The sequence below is a fragment of the Chelonoidis abingdonii genome, chromosome 8 (genome assembly GCF_003597395.2).
Source record: "Chelonoidis abingdonii isolate Lonesome George chromosome 8, CheloAbing_2.0, whole genome shotgun sequence".
Lineage (NCBI taxonomy): Eukaryota > Metazoa > Chordata > Testudines > Testudinidae > Chelonoidis > Chelonoidis abingdonii.
Window position 1 is genome coordinate 45158927 of NC_133776.1, and position 25313 is coordinate 45184239.

General features: G+C 40.5%; 1 protein-coding gene across 2 annotated transcripts in view; it reads left to right on the forward strand.

Moving 5' to 3' along the window:
- The window catches only part of LOC116815952 (glypican-5-like), a 630803-nt gene that overhangs the window by 222850 nt on the left and 382640 nt on the right, over positions 1–25313 (forward strand). The window contains exons 4-6 of one of the 2 annotated variants that reach the window (XM_075068568.1): positions 9391–9524; positions 18317–18376; positions 20714–20839. In XM_075068568.1, the coding sequence (XP_074924669.1) occupies positions 9391–9524; positions 18317–18376; positions 20714–20839 (320 nt within the window). The remainder of the gene's footprint in view (positions 1–9390; positions 9525–18316; positions 18377–20713; positions 20840–25313) is intronic. The other variant, XM_075068569.1, reaches the window with a different exon arrangement.

The following is a 25313-nucleotide window of genomic DNA, read 5'->3' on the forward strand; positions in this document are numbered from 1 at the left end:
AATGGCTGTTAGCCAGGATGGGGTAAGGAATGGTGTCCCTAGCCTCTGTTTGTCAGAGTGTGGAGATGGATGGCAGGAGAGAGATCACTTGATCATTATGTATTAGGTTAATTCCCTCTGGAGCACCTGGTATTGGCCACCGTCGGTAGACAGGACACTGGGCTGAATGGACCTTTGGTTGACCCAGTATGACTGTTCTTATGTACAAAGGACTGTTTCAAGAGCATAATCATCTCTCTTGTCTTGATTTCCCCCATCTGTTTATTGTATCCACCAATTATCTCTTCTCTTAAAATTAGATTGTAAGCTCTTTGGTGGAGGGACTTTGTTGTTTGCTTGTACAGCACCTAGCGCAATGGGGTCCTGATCCCTGACTGCAGTCTCTAGACACTACCACACTGCAAATAATTAACAGTTAAAATAATCCCATAGTTAACATATACATTAACAGCCAAATTTTCCCCTATAAAATCTATAGATATGCTTTTGTTTTTTTCCAAAAATGGACTGATTGTTTTTAATGGCTTGTTTATAATGGACCAAATTTAAAGGGCACATTTGCTCTGTTGAATTTTAAATATTAGCTTCAGGGCTCTTTAAATATTTGCAAAATAGAAAAAAAAACTAGATAGGGAAAATGTCGTTTTCATTTTTACTTCAATTTTTTTCCACAGTGAAATTCAAGATGAAAAATGTTAAGAACTTTGTTACAGTTGTTACTATTATGTATTTCTGTTACAATAGCACCCAGAGGCCCAACAGAGGTTTTGCAAGGCATTGCACAGACGCCTAGTGAGAAGCTGTCTCTGCCCCAAAGAGTTTACATGCTAAATAAACAAGGCAGAGAGATTGACTTGCCCAAGGTCACATAATTGGTCAGTAACACAGGTGGGAATGGAACCCAGATCTTCTGACTCCCAGTCCATTGCCATAGCTACAGGACTCTGCTGCTTCCTGAGAGATATAATAATAACAATAAGCTTTTACCTCCAGATCAGCAGTTACCCTTTAGGGGAGCTGGCAGGTCCTTTACTGAATGAGCTTTTGTTATAGAAGTGCAGTCATTTAATTTAATTAAAATAATTTCCTCATACAACTGTGGACTAAATCTTGTTATCCTATAACTGTGGACTAAATCTTGTTCCCATAGAGGTGAATGACTATATTGCATAGGAACATAGGAATTGCCATAGTTGATCAGACCTGTGATCCATCTAGTCCAATATTCTAGTCGCCAGTACCAGATGTTACAGAAACAAAAAGCAAGAAATTCTATAGTGGACTATTATTGAATAATTTGCCAGAGGGAGAAATTGCTTCTGCTGGCTTATGCCTTGGATCATATGGGTTTTTATCCCTTTATTTAAAAAAAAAAATCCTAATATAACAGCAGATGTTCTGATTATCCATATAAATGTATAATACTTTTTAGTACTAAACTCTTGACTTCAATGATATCTAGTGGCAATGACTTCACAATTAATTTATGCATTTAGTTACAACATGTCACCGCTCCCCTGTGCCTCAGTTTTACCATCCGTAAAATGGGGATAATGATACCAACCTCCTTTGTAAAGTGCTTTGAGATTTACTTATAAAAACCCCCCAATAATTTATATAAACCATTGTAATTTTCAATATTATTTTCTATTCCATTCCTTATCCATCCTACATTTTGTTTGCTTTTTAATTTTTTCTTATCTCTGCTTCACATTGAGCAGTGGTTTTCATTAGCTGAGCTGTCCACAGTGTCCTGTTCCTGAGAAGTAATAATGAGTAAGGATTTGCAGGATTTGGCTCTAGCTTGCCTAATGTGAAAATTGATCTCACACATCTCTTCTGAAGCGAGAATAGTATTTTAACCTGCAATTCAGCTAAAGCTGAATGTCTTTATGACTTTTAGCACATGAGTGGGAGGCACTCCCTGTTGTTTCTGAGACAAGTTTAGGATTCTGTGTCAGGCACCATCGGAGTAGGAAAGAAATAGATGGATATAGTGATTGAGTGTGGGCAAGACATGCAAGGCAAGATTTAGGTAGGAAAAAGAAACAGCTGAATGGTCTTGAACCAATCAATGACCTCTGAGTCAGCTTGGGAAGACCTCCAGGGAGCCCAACATGAAAAGAGTAACTCTACCCTTATCACCATGTGACCATACTAGTCAAAACTGTGCTCTTGTTTATACCTGGTCAAGCCCCTGGAAGTCACTGGGATTGTGAAGTTTGTTAGGGCAGACATTGGACTTGATTTCACAGAGTCTGCGTGGCTACAGCTAAAGGCAGAAAGCTGCTTGAAGGGGCACAAGGGCTTTAATAGTAACTCCAGTACTAACCACATGAAAATCTTGTATTTTAAAATTTCAAAGCTTACCTCTGTGGAATCAGAGACCGCAGTGTTCTGAAATGGGAAAGGTCTCCCAACTTAGGGAAATAATATTCCCTCCAAGTCTAGAAGGGCATGACATTTTCTCCTTGTTTGATTATATTAAATATATTAAATATGACCTAATTTTTTAAGGTTGCTCAAGCTGAGAGAGTTGAAAGGATTTTGAATGACATTTTTTCAATTTATTTTTGTTAAGCCTTTGCAATAATTGTAAATAATCACTCTTATAAAGGACACATGGCAGCGGTCAAGTAATCCTTCATGTACGTGAGTGTATGTTTCTGTGCTAAGGAAATCCACAAAAGAGAAAGCAAGAGAGACAGTTAGATCAAAACTTAGCTAACATTTATCAGAGAAATTAGGATTTAACAGTCCTTGGCGTTTAAAGCAAAAAGCCCAAGAAAAATATATGGCATCATAAAAGGTTATTGATATTCAGGTGGCAACAACTTATCAGGAATACCAGCTTCTCAATGTAGTTCTTCACCATTAGAAAATAGGGTTCCGTTTTTATTTTTATTATTATTAAAATGAGACAATAGGAAGGGCTTAGCACAATCATAGGTGACAGAGATGTAACTTTTCATCTATTAGTAACTGAAGTTTGGCAGGCTTAATGCTGAGGTCTGGAAATTTAAAGAAGCAAATTTGAAAGACTACGTTGTTAATAGTCTCTGTTGACTATGAGATTATTACGCAAATATCTGAGGTAACTGAAAAATTAGTTGTGCAAAATCCCAAGCTTGCTTTATTCTCCAGCCTTACTGATGATTGGTTCTTATTGCAAGTGTTGCCAACTCTTGCAATTTTATCCCATCTCACAAAAATTGATGTTTTCTTTAAAGATCCTGCTCCTAGAGTCAGATGATTAGTTTGTTTGTTTGGTTGGGGTTTTTTTAAGCATACAAGCTCTCCCAACCCCCTCCATGTTTCTAGCCCTGATAGTGGAAGAGAAGATCTTGAAATTATGAAACCAAAAGTCTCAAAAACCAGAAAACAAATATCAATATTTTTTTGTTTGTTTTAGAATCTAATTTTTAAGCCAATTTCATTATATTTTATAACTTGAGGTTGGCAATACTGTTGTATGTTATGAAAGTGACACCAGAGAATTAAGCTCTCAACCTTTTTAGCCTCTTTGACAGAAAAAATCATCTCTAGTAGTAAATTTCAGGTATTCTAAAACCTGAATATGTCTATTTTTTTATGTTTTTTAATTTACACTCTTTATCTTGTTATTTTTAGTGTTGTTCTGAAAGTGAACATCCTTAATCTTACCGTCAATCTCACTAGATTGGTTTTTATGCCAAATTTTTATTGGTTGATAAATTTATTATTTTATATGAAACAATATGATATTTTACTCCAAGGAGTCAAATTTAATTTATTGGAGAAACAACTCAATAAAAACTAGATGTTGACTGCAGAAAAATGTCTCATCCAGTGGACATTAGATATAGATGTAGAAACTAAAGAATTAAAATCAGATTACTGGCCAGCTAATCCAAATGTTCCTAATATAGAGATGGCTAACAGGAATCATGGAAGGGCCTGAGGGTAGAGTCAGGGGGCTGGTCTACACTGGGGGAGGGGATCAATCTAAGATATGCAACTTCAGCTATGTGAAGTCGAAGTATCTTAGATTGATTTACCTCTCGTTCTCACGGCGTGGGATCGACGTCCACAGCTCCCCCTATCGACTCCGCTACCGCCATATGCGCTGGTGGAGTTCCGGAGTCGACGAGAGCGCTTACGGGGATCGATATATTGATCCCCGAGAAATCGATCGCTACCCGCTGATATGGCAGATAGTCTAGACGTACCCAAAGATACAGTAGGTCTAGTAGATAGGGAACTACACAGGGACTTGTAGAGATTAATGGAAGGAGGCGGCACGCATCAGAGCCCTAGGAGGGCTCCTGTTAGGGCCTTAGTGGGGCTCTGGGTGATTGCTACTTCTCACCACCCAACACAGATGTAATGAGGTTGAGTAGTGTCCGCAAAAGAGAAACTAACAACTAATTATTCCTCAAGAAAAGTTTTTAATGACTCATGACTATAAAGGCAACACAGACAGAATGTGCCTAATGACAATGTGCCTAATGACTTTACGTGTACTGTAACCATCCCCAACCAACACAAGTTCATATGCAATACTAATACATTGTTTAACTATATTTTAGTAACCTTAACCTATTTATAACTTTATCTAATCAATTTATAAACTCTTATTGACTTTTATGATAACTTGATGGTAACTTATACTGAAGACAGGCACAGCGGCTTGCAAAGCTACTATGATTTATAAACTACTAACTTTACCAATGATGTACCTGTTTCCAGCAAGGCACAAACATATACAGTTACTATATATTGATTAAACCTATAGCTTTAATACAGACTTAAGATTAACCAGCTCCAGCATCACCAGACCGTTTTAGTTCATATCTCAACTTGCATTCGTCCAAAGATACATTACCTTTCAGTTGACCATTTCCTGCACTGGTCAGGCACAAATTGTCAGTGAAGCGCAAGTCCCTTTGGTTCAGGGGGTGTATGTGAGCCTGACAAAGAGTGATTTTTTTTAGGTCCACACACACGCACGCCTCTGCATCTTATTTATACGGTATTTGCTGGTCGTGCTTCAAAACAGGTCAACCAATCAAAGTGGCCAAATATTCCAGAGTGGCAATTGCGGTTGTTTTGAACTAATGAACTGTGAACCGGTGCTCAGCTCAGCTCTTCTCTATGTGGCTAATAGTGGTAAATTTGCTAGACTCAAATATGCTCGATTCAGCTTAAAGAGGTGTCTGGTTGCAGAGCATAGTAACCGCAAACCTGTATCAACCTTTACAGAGTTTCCTTCTTAGTCTATAAAGCTTCCTAGATAGATTATGCTTATGCTTGTAGGATTCTACTGTACTCACTTCTTACAACTTCTGGAAGTTTGAGGCCTGACAGTACTTAGCCTGACACTACTTGACAAGGCTTATGCACATTAATCACAGGACTGAAGACCAAGATTTTCTTCTTGGTTCTGCCACTAACCTGCTGTGTGATCTTGAGCAAGTCATTCACCTCTTGGTGCCTGTTTCCTTTTGCCTATCTGATCTATTTAGGTTGCAAACTCTTCAGGGGAGTGGCTGTCTCCTACTCTGTGTGTATTCAGTGCCTAACACAATGGAGCCCAATCTCAGTTGAGGCCTCCAGGCACTACTGTTATACAAATTATAAATAATTATAATGTTCCTCATCTTGTTCGTCCCACTTGGAGTCATGGTAAGAGCTGTGTAATATGCTGATTTATGTAACATTCCTCCCCTTCGGTGCCAGAGTGGTGATGTGAGAGAGAGAGGGAGAGAGAGAGAGAGAATAAACCCCTCACCCCAAACCAATAAACTATCAGTAAGATTTACCATCTCACTGCACAACCTATCAACTCAGTAGTAGAGTTGCTCAAAATATTTCATGGGAAAGTTCTCCTGCCAAAAAATACTTTTTTGACAAAGCTGATTTTTTTTTTTTAATTTTGGCAAAAAAATATTGGCTTCAATGTGATGATTTAAGTTTTTCCTCAGGAAATTTTGGAAAAAAAATGTCACTTTGATTTAAAAAGTCATTTTGATTTTTTGAAATGGAAACATTTTAAGTAAAAACAAAGTGAAATTTTTTGTTTGGTTTCTCGAAATGTTGATGCACAAACAAGGTCTTGTTTGGGTTTGAAACTTCTCAGGAGCAAACCAAAAAACCTCAAAGAAAGATTATTTTTTTTCAACTGAAATTTCACAGAGGAAAAGTTTCAAGTTTCCGATTAATTCTGCTCATTAGTTAAGAACCACCTTAAAACTAATCCACAGTAGAAACTAGCTCAGTGGTTTGAGCATTGGCCTGCTAAACCCAGGGTTGTGAGTTCAGTCGCTGAGGGGGCCATTTGGGGAACTGGGGTAAAAAATCTGGGGATTGGTCCTGCTTTGAGCAGGGGGTTGGACTAGATGACCTCCTGAGGTCCCTTCCAACCCTAATATTCTATGACATTTCTGAATCTATGACTTGATTTGGCAGGTCTAATTTTTAAAGGAAGTGTCTCCTAGTTCTTCTGATGTAGTGTAGTTAGAGACGTGTTTGCTTGTACTGGGATGTTGGAATTTTGCAATGTATGAGACCTGAGATACAGAGCAAAGGATGCAAGAAACACTTTGCCAGAATGTGACTTAGCTGCTTTTACACCCATCTGCCTAGTCTCCTATAGGTTTAAATGGGATTTTTGGTTTGTTTCCAATTATGTGGTTTTAATTTTTTGTGCTCTCAAAGGTTTGGAAGAGACTGAAATAAAATATTTAATTCACAAAGCTCTGCCTTGAGCATATTTAAAACTATGCTCCACATTCAATGAGGCCAAAGCATATGCCACTGCTGAGCCAGGTGCGTGGTTCCACCTCCTGCTGCCATGTGAAATGTTAGGATTAATCCAGTGCATTTAAATCAGATTGCCGTAATACAAATTCACTGCAGTATGTTACACTAGAACAGGCAGTAACTTGTATTCCTAGCACTGTTGGTCAGCATCTTGCATGTGGCCTCCCAACTGTTCATTTTCAGTATCTACAGTGTGCCTACTTCTCAACTGAATGTGTCCCTTCAGCTTATGTAGCAGTAACTGTCCTGGAGTGAGCAAATGGAGGTGGATTTATCTGTTCTGTACCTGTGCTGAGGAGAGAGAGACATAGCTCACTGCTGTGAAGAGATGAAAGATGGAATATCTGAAGTTATCCATGTTCAGGAATGCTCAGCAAGTGGCAGAAAGACATGGCTCAGCAGGGTTTTTATAAGTGCAGCAGAATGCACAGTACAGCAGGAATCCATATAATCAAATGGCATAAGCAAGGAGACAGAGGCAATGGCCCCCAATACCAAATTAAATGCTATGCTGAATGATGGATTTTTCTGTATTGCTTTTCATGTATATTTAAAGTTTTTACTGTAGAAATAAATAAATATTGAAAGATGCTAATTTTCACCTTATAAAGTGAGGGCTGTTGCCCTATTATTAATAGTTATCTGTACTACAGTATTGAAGTATATTAGTGCGATAACATGTAGGGGCAGTACTTGGACCCCAGTACACAAGGAGTTAACACCAACTTCACTTTCCCCTCCCCTTGGAAAATCCTCTTCGGAAGGGCTGCTGGAAAAAGAGCAGAGGTGAATGTTTATGGGTCGGCCTGGGAACTGAGTGATTCCCCAAGATTATTTTACTTAAGGAAACGTGCACTGATTTTTATCGACAGAGATTTACTCCTGCTGATTCCTACTTGTTTAGTCCTGCTGTGACACCTAGCATACAATGGTGTTGTGTTCACAGCATATACACAGAGAAGTTAGTTAAAAAACAGAAATATTCTTGCTGGAAGAATACAGTTAACACTGCTTTTTTCCTTAGAAATCAAAACAATAATGCACAAGAACCCCCAAACAGAGGGGAAAAACAGGCTGCTCCCTAAGGCAGAGAGACACAACTCACCCCACCTTGCTTTAATTGGCTCTCTTCAGACTGAGTCCGCTTGTACGCACCACACTTTGCAAGCAGGACTAGTATCTACCCCGGCTTCCCCTTCTACACTCTTAAAGTGATAGTTTCCAATTCCAACAGACTCTTCCTTCCTGGAAGAAGCTAGTTTACAATAAGCAGTTTAATTTGGGTCAAATTTAGATGTTGGCTATTTTAATTGGGAGGGAATAATCTAGGGACAAAAAAATATATGCAGACTAAAACCTTGAAACTCGAGTGCCCGATAGATCCTAGACACTACACTGAGAACCTGTGACAGCTGTGAGGGCTCACTAAAAGTCAGGCTGCCTTTACTTAAATCTCTAAATGTGGATTTAGCTGTCTAACTTTAGGTAGCCAGATTTGGAAATTTGTCCATAAATCCCAGACAAACCTTAGTTAAGACTGAGTTACTATTGGAAATATCGCCCTTAAAAATTATGTTAACAGAACACTGTGCAGCAGTTAAAAGAAACAAAATGTTTAAAAGTCAAGAAATTCATTGAAGATTCATTACCATCCTTAACTCTGACCCCTGTATCACACCCTATGCCAGCTTCATTTTCTTTGTGGGCCACAGGCATCACTAGACTCACCTACTTCCTGTGTCTTAACTGGTAAAACAACACCTGTGTATGGGCTAGAGGCTCAATCCTCCTCCAGTTCAACCAGCAATTCCGAATACAGACACCAATATACTTCTTACTATCTCATACAGGCCAGACGTATAACCGTCCCTCCACCCATCCTTCTGCTACAGACTAGAGCCTACATAATTTTGCACCTTAAGTTTTAAAGCCCAGTAAGGTCTGAAGACCCCAATTTTACCCCATCCCACCCTCCTGATACAGGCTAGAAAAGCTTCTGTAACTAGCCTGTTCAACCTCCAGATAGGGGTCTGAGCCTCTAGATACAGCCCAGAGATCCACCTTACTCCATATACCCTATACCTACTGGCCAGATTGCCAGGCAAACACAAGTGGGTGTGGAAACATTTTCTTCAGCCCCTGTCTTTTGGAAAGGCCCTGCACCAATGTGTAGTTCCTGCTAGGCAGCTTCCTTATGCCCACTGTCCAAACACATTGCACTTCAGGTTGGTCACCAAGTAAAGTGAAATTGTAATGTGGGAAGAGGGGATTGAGGCTCACTCTTGGAGTCCATCTCCAGGTGTGACATAGTTGGGACACTGCATGATGTCCTAATAGCTGGTAAATTGTTGGTAGCAATCATCTATGCCATGCCTGTTGACATTAACACTGTAGTGCAGGGGTTTGATCCCAAGAAGCAAGGATCCATCCTTACTCTGCCTCGGACAGCCTCTTGTGGTGTGGTGCAGAGACTCCCTCTTACACCACATCAGCGAAAAGGGACAAACTTGCTTCTGTGCTATTTATAATCTTCTTTTTACTTCAAACAACAGAATTACATTTGTTTTTTCCCCTCCCTCTTTGTTACAGGTTGACAAAGTGTGTGGCCAGCCCCAAGAAAGAGAAGCAAAACCTTCACCAGATAATATAGTGCAAGCAAAGGACATGTCTGAAACACAGGCCCTCACGATGGCTCACTCTGCTAATCTAAACAATAAAAGGAGGTAACCCTACGTAAAACACATCTCTAAGTGCATTGAAATAAACCTTATTCCTCATAGTTTGCACTAACTATTTCTCATACGGGAGTGTTTAAACCCAATTATGTCTTCTGATATCCACCCACAACAGCCCTAGGCTTTCCTCAGAGGCGGTGCTAGTCCATTGGGGGTCCTAAACAGGAATCTTTTGGGGGCTCCCCCCCACAACACATAATAAAAAGCAAATAAGGGGCCCACTTGAGCTGCTCGGAGGCCTAAGCAATTGTTTAGTCTGCTTAGGCCTAGCACTGGCTCTAGTTTTCCTGGTAGTTACGTAGATGTATTTGAGGGAATAATTGGTCCCTGTAGTGCTTTCCAGTTGAAGCCTGACAGTATTTGTTGCAGGCCAGTCCTGATGTCATTACTCAGTATTGACTCAGTCTTTAATTTGGCAAACTCTTACTGTAAACAATGGGAGCATGGTCAGAGTAAAAACTGGGTGACTTCAGGACATTACCCTATAGGAGTTTGTTTGCTCCAGGTCTTTAAGGACTATTGATATTGGAATGGATCATCCATGGAGGAAAGATTTTGGCATGCCTCTCCCAGTGGATTAGACAGTGAGCTTCTGGTGAATTTTCAGGGATTAGAGCAAGGCCAGGTCCATCTGCACATAGGCCCTGTGCCTCCACATTGGCTCTAGCCTTCCGGCCACCTGTCAGTGCAACTACAAAGAAGCTGTGCTATTAAGGTGTTCCTCTACCATGATTCTCTTGTGCCTAAATTATGTGGTGGGGAGAGGGAATTTTGTGGTAGGCATCCTCTCTGGCCCCTCCCGGCCTATGCACTCCTGCCCCCAAGTTGCCTGGTCTTCGCTCCCTCCTCCACATGAACCTTAGATTAGGGTTTGGGTGGGGAAGGAGGATGTGCCACAGAAGGGAGTGCATCTCTCTGTGGAGCGTCTCTTCCATCTGTGCCTTAGGGAAGCTGATCCTACCCAGGGTACGTTTAAGTGAATTTCATTGTCAGTGTACAAAAGAATTCCAATTGCTTATTACTGGCTAAATTAAATCCTGCTACATCAGTATAAATCTGGAATAACTTCACTGAAGTTAGTGGAGATGGCTCTGGATTTACACTGATGTGACTAAGAGCAGAGTTTGGCTTTATTCCACCTGGGTGTCTGCATAGATGAGTTCAGGCTGTAAGATTTGCACCCACATCTATTTTGATTCTTGTCCAATTCTACATACTTTCTGAAAACCAAATATACTGTTTATAAAAAAAAATTTGAGACCACAGTGTATTTATCTATCACATTCTTCTGCAGTTTGCAACCAAAGCAGAACAATTTGTGCTGGTGTTTGGGGCTAATTGATTTTCATTGTACAAACTGCATGAGATATAAAAAAGCAAATAGCATGGCTGGTAAAAAGTAAATTGGACTTTAAAAAATCAGTGGTAATAATCTGAAGTATAAACTGAAATACAGTTAACAGAATTTGTTTTTTAAATGTACGGGTCTGGTTCTGTCCCCAATGAGATCTATCTCACTATCTTCACTCAGAATTGCATTTTAGCAGAATTGACTATGAGCCAGATCCTGAGCTGGTGTAAATGAGCAATGGAGTCACACCAATTTATACAGCTGAGGATCTGGCCCTGAGACTTTTAATTAACCAGAGAGCAGCTTTTGATGATTAGTAGTATAGATACCAAAGCAAATATAATAAAATGAATATGCCACTAATAAAATGTTGCCAAAAGCTGGTGTATGCATCATAACATCAACTGAGCAGAGCACATCCTTACATTTCACGGGTTAATGTGATGTTTTATGGAAATGTAGTGAGAAAGGTGTGATGAAGAACCAGCATACTAGAGTTAATGTGTGAGCTGGTGTTGGTAAATATGTGGGAGATGAACTTCATCTTTCCAAGACCTGTGGGAAAACGGTCGTGTAAAATTTGTGCTTTACTTTGGGAAATAACTGGAGAGCTATAAATATCAAGAAATATACAGTGATGGACTTACTATTCTTCATATGTCATTTAATCGCATATGTTATCAATAAAAAGCAATTTTAGCTAATATAAAATTTTATAACTGATGTATGAAATCCTAAGTGCAGTGAGTTATGTTAAAATATATTTAGACAGGCAGATATCGTAACTTATGGAGAATCTAGATTATGGGATTAATTAATTATTAATACTATGTGGTGCCATGACTTCTGGGAATTTAGAATACAAGGAGCAAGATTTTCAGTTGTGTATTTAGGTACTAACATGGTCCTCATAGCAGATTATAGTAACTAGTGGATTTTGTCAAGACTCTGGGAGGTAGAGAAATATTAGCCCCACTTTACAGAAAGGAAACTAAAGAACTAGGTAGATATAGTGATTCGCTGAGCCAGGAATAGGATCCAGGTCTCCCGAGTCCCAGTCTATTGCTCAGCAAATGAGACTATCCATTCTACTCATCCTGAATTCAATGGAGATACACCCACCAGTGTACATCAGCTGTGGATCAGGCCCATAACCTTTGCAGAATGATCCCGAGTTCAAAGACAAGAATTAATGTAGTTTACCATGTTTCTTTTCCCAACACACTGTGGGAATCACAGTGATCTCTGGTACAGCTCCTATTCAGACAGCCTGTATTTAAAAAAAAAAAAAAAATAGAGAGTGAGTATCTAACAGTTGTTTGCCTAGCCCACCATTCTGTAGTAAGCTCCACAGGGGTCTATCTATGCAGAGCCATATACAGAATCATGATTTTCAAAAGATGCTGCACTGCACACTCGCTTCAGTGGGAGCTGAGAGTGCTTAGCACCTTTGAAAATCAGGCCATAAAATGATGAATGACTAGTGGATTGAGTGAACATTTTTCCCCCCTCTGTTCCTCTGAGACAGTTACTTATCAGCCTAGCTGCTCTGCCTTTCCATTCTCATTCTAGTAGGATCTGGTTGGGAACAGGACCTTCTCAGTTCCATCTTCCTTTTCATGGAACTCCCAGGCTATCCGCTCCGTGCTGCTTTATGATCGCCAAATGGCCCTCTTGTGTGCCAGTGAAATCCCTTGCTATGCTGTTTAAAGAATCTGTGACCACTTAAATTTAAGTTCCCTTTCCCCAGCTCTGGATATTCCCCCTCCCACTCCCCTTTCCCCATAAACTTCTCTTTTGTTTTTGTATGCCCCATCTTCTTTTGTTTGTTCAGGGAGTGACTTTCTCTGCTTTGTTCTGTCTCTAGCTCCTCCCTTCTCATGCTCTACACAGAGAGTTTCCTAGCTCATCAGCCATGACAGGTTGCTTATTGGTTGTCCCCATAACTTGTTCATGTTGAGAGAAGAGGGTCAGTGGGGATTCTGCACTGCTGTGGCTCTCTTAATGCAAACACATGCTGTTCCATGATTCTTCCCTCTCTCCACCCCAGCCTAGGGCCTGTTCCTTCTCTCTCCCTCCCACAGGGACCAATTCTGTGTAGCCTGTACCCTGCACACATTCTTTGTATTGATTCTTTTGCTTTAAATTCCACCATGACCTAAGCCTCAGCAGGCAGATGCACCCACAGCCTCTTCCTCTTCCTTGGGGTTTCCCTATGACCAGTAAAGCAAACTACATTACATCACATACCACAGTATGAGACTTCTGGCTAAACAGTACCTTTTAACAAAGGCCACACTACTTATACTATGTCAAAGTGAAAATAGCAAGTTTTATTGATACGGATTTGACTTAGTGGTCCAAAGAGAGGTTTTCTAATAGAGTATCTAGTGAAGCTGCATCAGATGCATGGAAAGTTTTGAAGATATATATGTACAATGTGTCAATCAAGAACTTTGGAAAGAATACTAAAAAAAAGTCAGCTGGTTCATAGATCATTTGGAGATACTGTTGAGAGGAAAAGATCTGCCCTGATCACCTACAATTATACTCATACTACTGATTCACACAACAACCTAAAAGAAGCTCATAAGGTTATTCAAATAGTTTCCAGGAGGTGTGCTCAAGAATTTTGGCTGGGTCTCTGTGACAGCATCCAACAGGCGGCTGATGCAGGTGACAGTAGATGGTTATATGAGGGCATCAGAAAGGCCATTAGTCCAATAAAGAACAAGACAGCTCCACTGAAAGATCTGGATGGCAATATCATAGCTGATAAAGGGAAGCAACTGGAGAGGTGGATTGAGCATTATGGAATGATATACTCAAGGGAGACTGTAGCAGACCAACATGTGTGAGTGAAATTGCCTGGGTTTGAAGCTATGACTTTGCTGGATGCCAAACCTACTCTAGAGGAACTTGAATAAAGCATCAAAAAGATTCTTAACCACAAAGCTTCAGGATCTGACTGTTTACCTGCTGAAATCTATAAATGTGCAAAGACTTGCTGCAAAGATTGCACAAGGTACTGCTACTCTATTGGAAGGAAGAGACTGTTCTGCAAGATTTTAAGGATGCTTGTTTCATCCAACTCTCTATAAAATTAAAGGAGCCAGAAGTGATTGTAATAGCCACAGAGGTATATCTCTTCTTAACATTGTGGGAAAAATCTTAAGCTGTGTTCTTTTACCTAGACTTCAAACTTTAGCTGAGAGAATCTCTCCTGAGAGCCAGTTTGGCTTCAGTTTGGGAAGGTCCACCATAAACATGGTCTCCTCTGTAAGACAACTGCAAGAAAAATGCAGAGATAAGTGTATTCCACTGTAGATGGCTTTTATAGATTTAACAAAAGCCGTTGACAGGGTTAGTTGGTCAGGGCTTTACAGTGTTCTGGAGAAGCTTACATAATAAAATCCTTACACAATGGCATGAAGGCAACTGTAATGTATGAAAACCAAAAATCGGACTCGTTTAACATCAATAATAGAGTGAAGCAGGGTAGCATACAGGCTTCTACCAGGTTTAACATTTACTTTTCTTTCCTGCTTCCACATGCATTATGTAATGTTCAAGAGGGTGTCTATCTTAGCACCAGACATGATCAAGGTTTGTTTAACATGGCAAGGGTCAGAACTAAGATGAAGGTGAAGGAGATCATCATAAGGGACCTGTTTGCACATGATGCCATCCTTGTGGCTCAGAGTGTTTATATGCCCCACAACATCTTATTACCAAGTTCTCTGAGTCATGCAAAATCTTTGGGCTATCAATAAGCTTGAAGAAGCATATCATGCATCAAGGCTCTTCAGAACAAGTTCTAGATATCACCTTAGATCAGGGTAGGCAACCTATGGCACGGCTGCCGAAGGTGGCACGCGAGCTGATTTTCAGTGGCACTCACACTGCCTGGGTCCTGGCAATCTGTCCGGGGAGCTCTGCATTTTAATTTTAAATGAAACTTCTTAAACATTTTAAAAGCCTTATTTACCTTACATAGAACAATAGTTTAGTTATATATTATAGACTTATAGAAGGAGATCTTCTAAAAACATTAAAATGTATTACTGGCACTTGAAACTTTAAATTAGAGTGAATAAATGAAGATTCAGCACACCACTTCTGAAAGGTTGCCGACTCCTGCCTTAGATGGTATTCATCTGGATGTTATTTACCAGTTTTGCTACTTTAGGTCGACTGTTACCAGCAGCGTAGATCTTGATGCTGAGCTCACTAGTAGAATCAGCAAAGCATCCAAGAACTTTGATCTTTTGCAAGACAGAGCCTAGAACAATAACAAATTGTCAACTAAAGTGAAAATCAGTATTTATGACTGACACCAAATATGCCATAAGACTAAACAGCTTTCATATAGATGCTTGCATAAAATTATTTGAATAAGAAGGGTGACAAATGTGGAAATGTTAATTTGGGCTGGTATGTCATTCGTGGGAACATTTGATTTGTAAGAAAAAACTAAGGAGGCTTGGACATGTCAAGTGAATGCTGGATTACTGGATCCCAAAGAGTGTGCTATACTCTGAAGCTCGCAAAGGGACTGGAAAGAGACCCAGACTACTGCACAGATTTTGGGATGCTTGCAAAGATCACTTAGTATGTGAGGATGATTGGAAAAGGAATGCAGAATGCTGCTCTGTTTGCTGGAATCAGTTTGTAGATGGAGCAAGGCAGACTGGATCAAGCTTTTGTGATGACCAGGGACAGAAGAGGAAAGAATCTGTTGCTTGGATTCAGATCATTGCTAGTGCATAGGTGTGCCCTACCTGTGGACTGGACTGTCACTCACGCATCGGACTCAGCAGTCATCAAAGAACTCATCAGTGCATACACCATGCTCTGTAAAGAGCGACGGTGCCATTAACCTACTGAGGGATGCCAGTATACTGTAAGATAGAGTAGATGTTACTCAGTTAACTAATCCAAAATGCTGATACTCCATTCCTGATCTGGCAACCTCTTCAAGTACATACTAAAGTTAAGCACAGGACTTCAGCAGGTGTCTTACTATAAACACGTGTTTTAATCCCTTTGAGTGCAATGGATTTAAAGATGTGTTTCGAGTTAAGCACATGTCTAAGTCCTATGCTGAATAGAGAAGCATTGCTGAATTAAATCTGTAATCACATGCGCAGCTCTGGGACTACTCATGTACTTAAAATTAAGCTCATGTTCTAAGTGCTTTCCTGATATAACATGTTTGTGTTTTGCTAAACTTTCTCTCTCACTAAAATAGATTCCCTAATTCATCTGCATCTAAATTCAGTTCCTGCATCTTTTTTTCTTAATTCTGCTAAATCTGTCTCCTTTGGGACAATGCACGATAACTGAAATTTGTACAAATACTGCATGGTCTTAGTAAATGTCTAACTCTGAATGTATTTACAACAATACATCATGAAGATTTATAGATTTAATTACCTTTTTTTTAATTGCACAACACTCTTCAGAGATTAACTGAAACTGGCAACATTGCTGTTGTAGTCATTTTTAACCTGGAGGTTACTGTGATGTATAGCAGGAATGTCAGGAAAAGTGAAGCTCCATGATGATGTAGGAATGCAAACAGCATATATCTCGATCAGTAAATTGGGATCTTATTACTGATTTCAGCACAAAACACTCTTCGGGCTTGGATCAGAACACTTGGCAAAGCCAAAATACCCTCCTTTAATATCTGTTCTGTAATATATTTTTCACTCCACTAAACACAAACTGGATACAGATCTACCTACAAATATAGAAATATATTCTGCTTAGCAAAGAAATAAAACACGGCATTTGGTCTCTGATTGGAGAAGTCAGCAATTGAAATCTTACTATGTTAAGGTTTCATTGTTGTTTTGTGACCTGAGGGTCTTTTATTCTTATTAAAATAACTAATTTTGAGTTTCTTAAGAAATGAATGAAATCAATTCCACCTATTTGATTTAAATTAAATGCATCTGTTGGATCCAACTGTAGGTGCTCAAATCTAATCAAAGAGGAAGTACAAAAACATTGTTAATGCCAACTGCAAAGCAAATGGCTATGGAGAAGATCAAAACATTTCAGACCAAGTGTTGGTTGTCTGACCATGCACATAGTCCCCATTGGCCATTGTTGTTCCCCAGCGTTAAGGTCTGCTTTGTGTTTAGCTGGCCCTCTAGGAGCATCACCCCAGTGCAAGGGGGACCCTGTAGTGGTACAGCATGGAACTGGCGTAGCAGTACTCCCATGCCACCATCCCTCCATGTGGTCAGCATGGGGGCATGGTGGGTTAAAGAGGAAGTGATCAGGGCATCTCCGCATGTTGACAATCCATAGCTTTTTGGGGCCATTAGCAGCCTTAGTAATTTAGAGCAGCCTTCCTCTGCCATCTTTTCCCCCAATTCTCTGACTTCTGCTTTGTGCTGCTCAGTGCTGTTGAAAATATAGTCCATTTTCTTCAGTAAAGCTTCACTAGGTATGTAAAGTGCACAAGGGTCTGTGTTGCCTTTTACATGCATGTATAGCTCCTAACGAAGCCATTGCATTATGCAAAAGTATTGAGGGGAGATTAGCCATCCAGAGACTGCTCTCACATTGACAACTCCTGATTTATTCTGGTGTAAATGAGAGCATAATCATGCTCCCCATACGAGAAATATTAAGCCAAATGTTTCTATACAGCTCAGGATGCCATCACCACAAAACACATATGTTTGCTTGAATCTGGACTGCTAAAAGAGCCATTATCTTGTGGAAATGAGGGCTTTCCTAGAGCAATCTATTTGAGCTGTTTCCTCTGGCATGATCCTGTGATCTGGCTTTTCTACTTTGGAAGGTTCTTCTTATGCACATGAACCTGTCTCATTGAATGCTAACAGTGGTTGAGTCCCAGAACTGAACAGCACAAAAATCTGTACTTGCATAACCATGAAGAGATTAAACAAATTGCTCATTACCCTGAAAAACAAAGACTTTCCACTTGTACTCCCTTTTGTGTGGTGCACATTCAAAGCCATTTTCCTATTGTTTTCTCACATACATGACAGCTGACCTGTATTCACAACTCATTCATTCTGTATATGAATATGGTAGATTTCAAGTCCATAGAATTTATTTTTAGCATGTTGTTGTTTTTGCTGTATTTGTAATTGTAATTTTTGTTTGAAGCTATCTTAGGAAAATCTCTTCAACCACCAACCTGTGATGTTTTTCAGTAATGCATTGACATATTTTTGATTGTATTTATACTTTGGAAAATCTCATGATAGTTTTCCTCATTTGTTTTCTGAGATAATCCTATGCATGTGCTTGGTGACCTTTTCTTTCAAATAATTTTTACTTTTTTCTTTGTTTCTCATTTCTTTCCCTCATTTGCCTGAATTCCTGCTTCTCCCCCACCCCCAACCTCTTCTGATTGATGCTTATTCTCCCCGGCCTATTCCAGTTCTCTGCCTCTGAAAGCTTCAAAGAATGACAAATCCAGAAGTTTGAAAAAAATCTCTCGGTAAGAATGAAAACAAGGTGACATATTTTGTTGTCTTTTTGTAGCTCATCCAAATTATATGGCTCTTGGTTCCATTACCAGCTCTGATATAGGAAAGACAGACATTTGAATACAGCTACTTTAGAAATCAATAATGGTTTATTATTGGAAAATACATTTTTCCTATTAAAATTTAAATAGTATGCTTTTGTTAGAAATGAAAACAGTAGAAATCAACACATCATTTTACATTTGCTAAGATATTATTTTGAGACTTTGTATTTATGTATGTACATACATAACTGAAATCTTTCAAGAATACCAAAGGACTTTACAGCTTTGGGAAAACAGGGGAAGATGAACAGCACACTCTTAGAAGAGTGCATTTTGAGAGAACATGATGTTCGGTAGCCTGGCCAGCCTTAAAACTAGGCATCTCTGCAACCTTCATAGAATAGATAGCTCATAAGGAGATCCCGTGGGGGCAGGTAGTGATGTATAAGTCATAGGTTTACTACTTAATTAATTACTGCACCAAGCAGAGAGAAAATTTGGGAGGAGGAGGAAAGAGAGAGGCAATTGTGCTCATTCCATGCTTGTGAACACAGAGTGGCTGCACAGTTCTGCTAAAATGACATGAATAAGGTCAATTCACACCTTCCTTAGGATGGCCCTCATGTTAAAACTACAACAGCTGTGTCCACACTAGGATTTAACCATGTGTTAATTACCACATAGTAGCTAAAACTTGGTGATAAAACCCCTTATTACCTAATGAAAACAAGGCCTAAGAAGGGCTAGAGTAAAAGGAATCCATCCCCCAACCCATGGTTTGGCAGGAGTGGTTGTCTAGCTGCTCTGCTGTGTTTGCTACATCCTAGGGAGATGAGTATTGCTAAGGGCCCCCTTTGTCCCCAACATAGTAACAAATACATTGACAACTCCCCACCTTATCACCAAACCCCTCCTCCATGGAATGTCCCCCTATACAGCCTGCGCCCTGGAAGCAACTGAACCAGAATGGTTCCATTGCCTTTCCATACTGCAGTGTTGATGGCATGGGAGAGCAGGAATAGCAACAACTGACTTTTTTAGAGCTCTAGTTTCAGTCTTTGTGCATGGCTTTGCTTCATGTCCAGAATAGTATCTTCATAGCACCAAGGCTTAGGGCTAGTCTACACTGGCAACGCCAAAGTGCTGCCACGGCAGTGCTTTAACATGCCCTGTGTGGTCGTGGAGCAGTGCTGGGAGAGAGCTCTCCCAGTGCTCTAAAAAAAAAAACACCCCCAGAAGAGGCGTAGCTCCCAGTACTGGAATTATGGCTCCAGCACTGGGGCACTGTTTACACTGGTGCTTTACAACGCTGCAACTTTCTGCGCTCAGGGGGGTGTTTTTTCACCCCCCTGAGCGAGAAAGTTGCAGCGCTGTTTATTGCCAGTGTAGACAAGACTGTAGACATCATGGGTACCAGTTAGGAGTACCTAAGGTTACAGAAATACTCCCTATAATTTCACTCCTTGGTATTCTAAATACAGAGAAGTACTCTGGTATCTGATGTGAAGCTGTGGTCATGTTGGTAATTATTTATTTTATATGGTCACCTCAGTAAAACAGGTGTAATCATGTATTAGGACATCAGCTGGTTGCCCCGGGAAGGAATTTTTCCCTCCATGCAACATCAGACAACAGGCTATTTGCGCTGTCCAGACTTATTGTTTTCCCTCCAAAACATGAAGCACAGGCCATTACTATAGGCAGGGTGCCAGACTTGATGAGAGGGTGCATCCTATTTAAGACAAACCTGACATGGATGATGATGGTGGGGTGGTGCTAACCCCCTCACAACTCAAGGAGGTTGGCTTTTCTACACTCGACTTGTATGCTTAAGTCACTGAATGGAGAATTGCATGGTTGGTTATAGGTAGCCTTTTCCATCCAGTAATAGCACTGACAGCATCTTAATTAATCTCCCCCTGGCTTGGGGAGGGGGGAGGTAAAAATATTGACTTTGTTATAGACAGAACACATCCATTTAACAGTGGAACCCCCAAATAATGTTTTCTCTGCTGATACAAAAGCTTTAAACGAAGAATTTTTCAATCCATGTGGGATGCACTAATGCTGTTTGTTAACACCACCTTTTAAACACAATTTAATCTATTAATGCTGTGGTGAATAGGGACAGAGGATACATCAACAATAGGAATTCACTTTAAACAAGGGCAAATTAACTTTGCTAGATTTTTTCTTTTTGAAAGAGATGCAAACTTTTAATTTTACAGAACCATGAACCAAAGATTTAACTTACCCCAGGAATTCACTGCTCTGCTGTTAATTTCTTCTCTTCCTAATTTGTAGAGAGTTCATCAGCTACATGAAACGATCCCGAACCTTTTATGCCTCTATAGCAGAAAGGCTGTGTGATGGAGACCTAGTGATGCGGGACAGCTCGACTTGTTGGAATGGAGAGGATGTTGTGGAAAGGTAATTGTGAGAGTCAAATTTTGTACTGAAGATGAACATATTTGGGTACACAAAACTGGCTTTCCAGATTCTCCTGGTGCTTTAAAAAGTGTTGTATTAGATATGATGCATTGTCTTGAAATGTCATATTACTTTATATACTATAAACAGTTTAATGACCTTCATGATCCTTAAATATCTGATCATTTTTAAACACGTGAGATTATGATAATGGGATCTTCAAGTAGTGTTGTATAATCTCTATAAGGAAAAAAACATTTTGAATTATAAAGAATTATACAGTGAACTGAAACACTTTCCAAAGAAGACTAAGTAACACTAATTTTGCACCCACTTTTCACACACTGAAGCGCCACAGTAACTTGCGGACCCATTTGCAGATCCTCCTTGCTGGGAGAATAAGGATCATGCTTTTAACAGTAAGGTGGGGACACTCCAGGTCCAGAAATACCAGATCATGCTGTCTTGATCTTTTTTTAACCTGCATACCAGTAAAGTTTTTCAGTGATGTTAAGTTGGTTGCTTTGTGTTTTGAAAGAAGGAAATGGAGCAGCTATGGTATGTAGGTCGTTCTGAGTGTGCAGACTCCTTAGTTTTATAAGCAAAATGGGAGGGCAAAGAGCATGTATCACAATTGTTAATTAGACTCCCAAAGTATGTCTACATGGCAATAAAATGCTTGGAACTGGCTCAGGTCAGGTGTCTCAGACTCACAGGGCTCAGGCTGCAGGGCTGTAAAATTGCAGTGTAAACATTCAGGCTTGGAGTGGAGCCTGAGTTTTGAGACCCTCTGCCCTCGTAGGATCCCAGGGTTCCAGAATGTCTACACTGCCGTTTTATGGCCCCACAACCCGAGCTGTGCAGGCCTTAGTCCACTGACATGGGCCAGCTCTGCGTGTTTCATTGCAGCGTAGACATACCCCTAGAGTTTAATGAAGTTGATAGAGTAGGAATGGAACTTTCAGTTGGATGCTCTATTTCTCACCTTGGATCCTTTCATACCCAATCTGCCCCCTTCTGGTGACTTTCTGGTGCTGGTTTGACCTCGTAAATACTTTGGCCCCATGAGTTTGTATAAAACAAAACAAAACAAACAGAAGCCTTGTCAGCAGACAAACAATATTCATTTCCTAGACACAATAATTGCTATAATTGCTGATGTCTGCACTGGCTTCTAGGAAATGGTGGATCCAAGACTTTTGTTCACATTACAGAGAGGACATGAACAGTTTTAGATGTAATGAGGGTCCAGATGGAGTCCCCAACCCTGCAATATGTTGTGCCTAGTCAGATTTCTGCACCTCTGCAAACTATGTTGAAGCCGGTCATAAAAGTCAATTCATCCATGTGCTTCACACTGCAGGATTGGGGTTCACAGGCTCTATTTTGCCACTGTACTGGGGAGGCAGTGCAGCTCCAGGCGAGATGCAGCTCGAAGAGTTACTGTGCCTATAGCAGTCAGTGTTAACTGGATCTTCCAGGGAATGCAGAGGGAAGAGCAGCTGCTTCGTCACCCATGAAGACAATGCAGTGTCTGGCCCTCTTTGTGCTTGGCTAGTGCTACTAGTGTGTGTGTGTGTGTGTGTGTGTGTGTGTGTAGAAGGGGGCGATGCATGGTCACTCTGGACTGGCTTCAGCTCTAGCTCTGTGTAGTAATTGAGGTCGGGAGTTTGAAAGGACCATATTTTGCCCTGTTGCTGCATGTGTGCACAAAGCAGAGGTCCTGTGCGCCATCTTCTCCTCGCTCTTCCCAGTCCATGCAGGGCTAGGTGTAAACTTGCCCTCACGTTTAGTGAAAAAACTCCCAAACCAATGAAAGCAAATAACCTGAGCATTACAGAGACTGGTTGATTGAAAGCATAAAACCAGTTTCATTTTGGGTACTCTGTGAGCAACTGTGGAACTACAGTAAGATGAAGCCATGTTATGTTTCAGATGAAGCTGAGATACTGGTATCACCAACTACTATCAGGGGACAGGCAGACTAATGAAGATGGACTATTTGTTTCTTTGGAGTATTTGACATTGCATGACATAGTTTGGTTTTAATCAGAAATATGAGTGGTCCAAACCGCAATATGACAAATGTGACAAATTCAGTTACAGAAATCTAACAAGCACCTCACACTGAAAAAAATGACTTGCTATAGTTGTAAAGCACTTTTCTGTGCTGCTCTCGTATGGCATTTCTGTACACACACAAATTCAGCATGTTGATTTGCCGCACCTTAAAGACATGTTTTCTTGCCTTTTTTTTTTTTTTTTTTTTGGTTCGGTAGTTCGGGCAGCAGTCCAAGTGACTTTTTTTTTTTTTTTTGCTTGGGGCAGCAAAAATGTTAGAGCTGGCCCTGATTAGGAATTTGTAGTTCTTTAATGCTCTTCATTTGTTCCTCAGATAATATGAACCAGTCTTTGTACTGAAATTCAGAGTTGGAGATTTAGTTGAATTCTGCATTCAGATGGGTCGCCACATCTCAAAAAAGATTGGAATTGGAAAATGTTCAGAAAAGGACAATAAAAATGATTAGGGGTATGGAATGGCTTCCGTATGAAGAGAGATTACTAGGACTGGGACTTTTCAGCTTGGAAAAGAGACATTTAAGGGGGAATATGATAGAGGTCTATAAAATCATAACTGGTGTGGAGAAAGTAAATAATCATCATCATGTTCCTATTACACCTCTGGCATTTAGGGCAGCGACAAAGCTCCTCCACTTCAGTCTGTTTCTGGAAAGTCTTTCAATGGCTCCCCAGCTGTGCCCCAGGTTTTTCAGGTCAGCTTCCACAGTTCTTCGTCATGTTGTTCTGAGGCAGCCTCGTTTTCGCTTGCCTTCAGGTGTCCATTTTATTGCTAATCTGGTGATGGAATCAGTTTCCATCCAAAGCACGACTGATCCATCTGCAATGTCTCTTGGCAATGATGGTGCTCATATCCTCTTGGCTGCACTGTGTCAATAGATTTTGATTTGAGATTGTTCTGGGCCAAAAGATATGGAGGATTTTTCTGAGGCAGGTTGTATGGAATGAAGACAGTTTGGATATGTCATACTTTCTCATTCCCCAGCATTCTGCATTATGAAGTAGTGTTGAAAGTACGCAGCTCTGATAAATCTTCAGTTTGTTTTTGGTGATGTATTTCGATGATTTTCAGACTTTATTTAAACTCCTGAAAGTGTTCGTGGCTTTATTGATTTTGTTCTGGATTTCCTGGCTTGTTCCACCATCCTGGCTGATTGTGCTGCCCGAGTATGTGAATGTTTCTGCATTGGTGAGAACATAATCCTCTATCTGTACTGGTGATGGTGAGGAAATATTAAGGGACATATCATCTCACTTATTGCAGTTGATTTTCAGTCCAATTTGCTGGCTGAATGCGTTTAGTCGACTTGTTTTTTCTTGTATGTGGTGTTGGGTATGTGATAAGAGAGTGACATCATCTGTGAAGTCCAGGTCTTCAAGAGATGAGAAGAGTGTCCATTTAATGCCTCTTGGCATGTCTTCTGTTGTACGGCGCATAACCCAGTTGATGATAATGTTGAAGAGAATTGCAGACGTAACACACCCCTGACATGCTCCTGTTTTGACTCCAGAACTCAGCTCACTGTGATCAACACTACATGTAAAGTTGAAATAGAAGCTTTTGATGATGTTGATTATACAGAAAGGAATTCCATATGTCTGCAGAATGCACCATAGGCTGGTCCTGTGAATGCTATCAAAAGCCTTCTCAAAGTCTTTGAAATGTATTGTGACTGAGTTCCTCTTCTACCTTGGTGGGTCCTTCGCTTATTATCAGATTTGCTCGCCTCAGAGATCTTCCCCTCTGGTGGAACCCACAGTCCGGGTCAACTCCTCCTGTGTCTGATCAGGAGTTGGGAGGTTTCAGGGGATCCCAAGCCCACCTTCTACTCCGGGTTCCAGCCCAGGGCCCTGTGGACTGCAGCTGTCTATAGTGCCTCCTGTAACAGCTGCATGACAGCTACAACTCCCTGGGCTACTTCCCCATGGCTTTCTCCAAACACCTTCTTTATCCTTACCACAGGATCTTCCTCCTGGTGTCTGATAACACTTGTACTCCTCAGTCCTTCAGCAGCACACCCTCTCACTCTCAGCTCCTTGCGCCCAGCTCCTCACACACACCCCATAAACTGATGTGAGCTCCCTTTTAAACCCAGGTGCCCTGATTAGCCTGCCTTAAATGATGCTAGCAGCTTCTTGATTGGCTGCAGGTGTCCTAATCAGCCTGTCTGCCTTAATTGTTTCCAGAAAGCTCCTGATTTTTCTGGAACCTTCCCTGTTACTTATGCAGGGAAAGGGGACCTACTTAACCTGGTGCTAATATATCTGCCTTCTATCACTCTGCTTTAGCCATCTGGCCTGACCCTGTCACAGTATGTGGAGTTGCTGTTGCCATTCTAGGCACTGTTCTGTTATGTTTTGTAGAGAGAAGAACTGATCTGTGCATCCACACCCT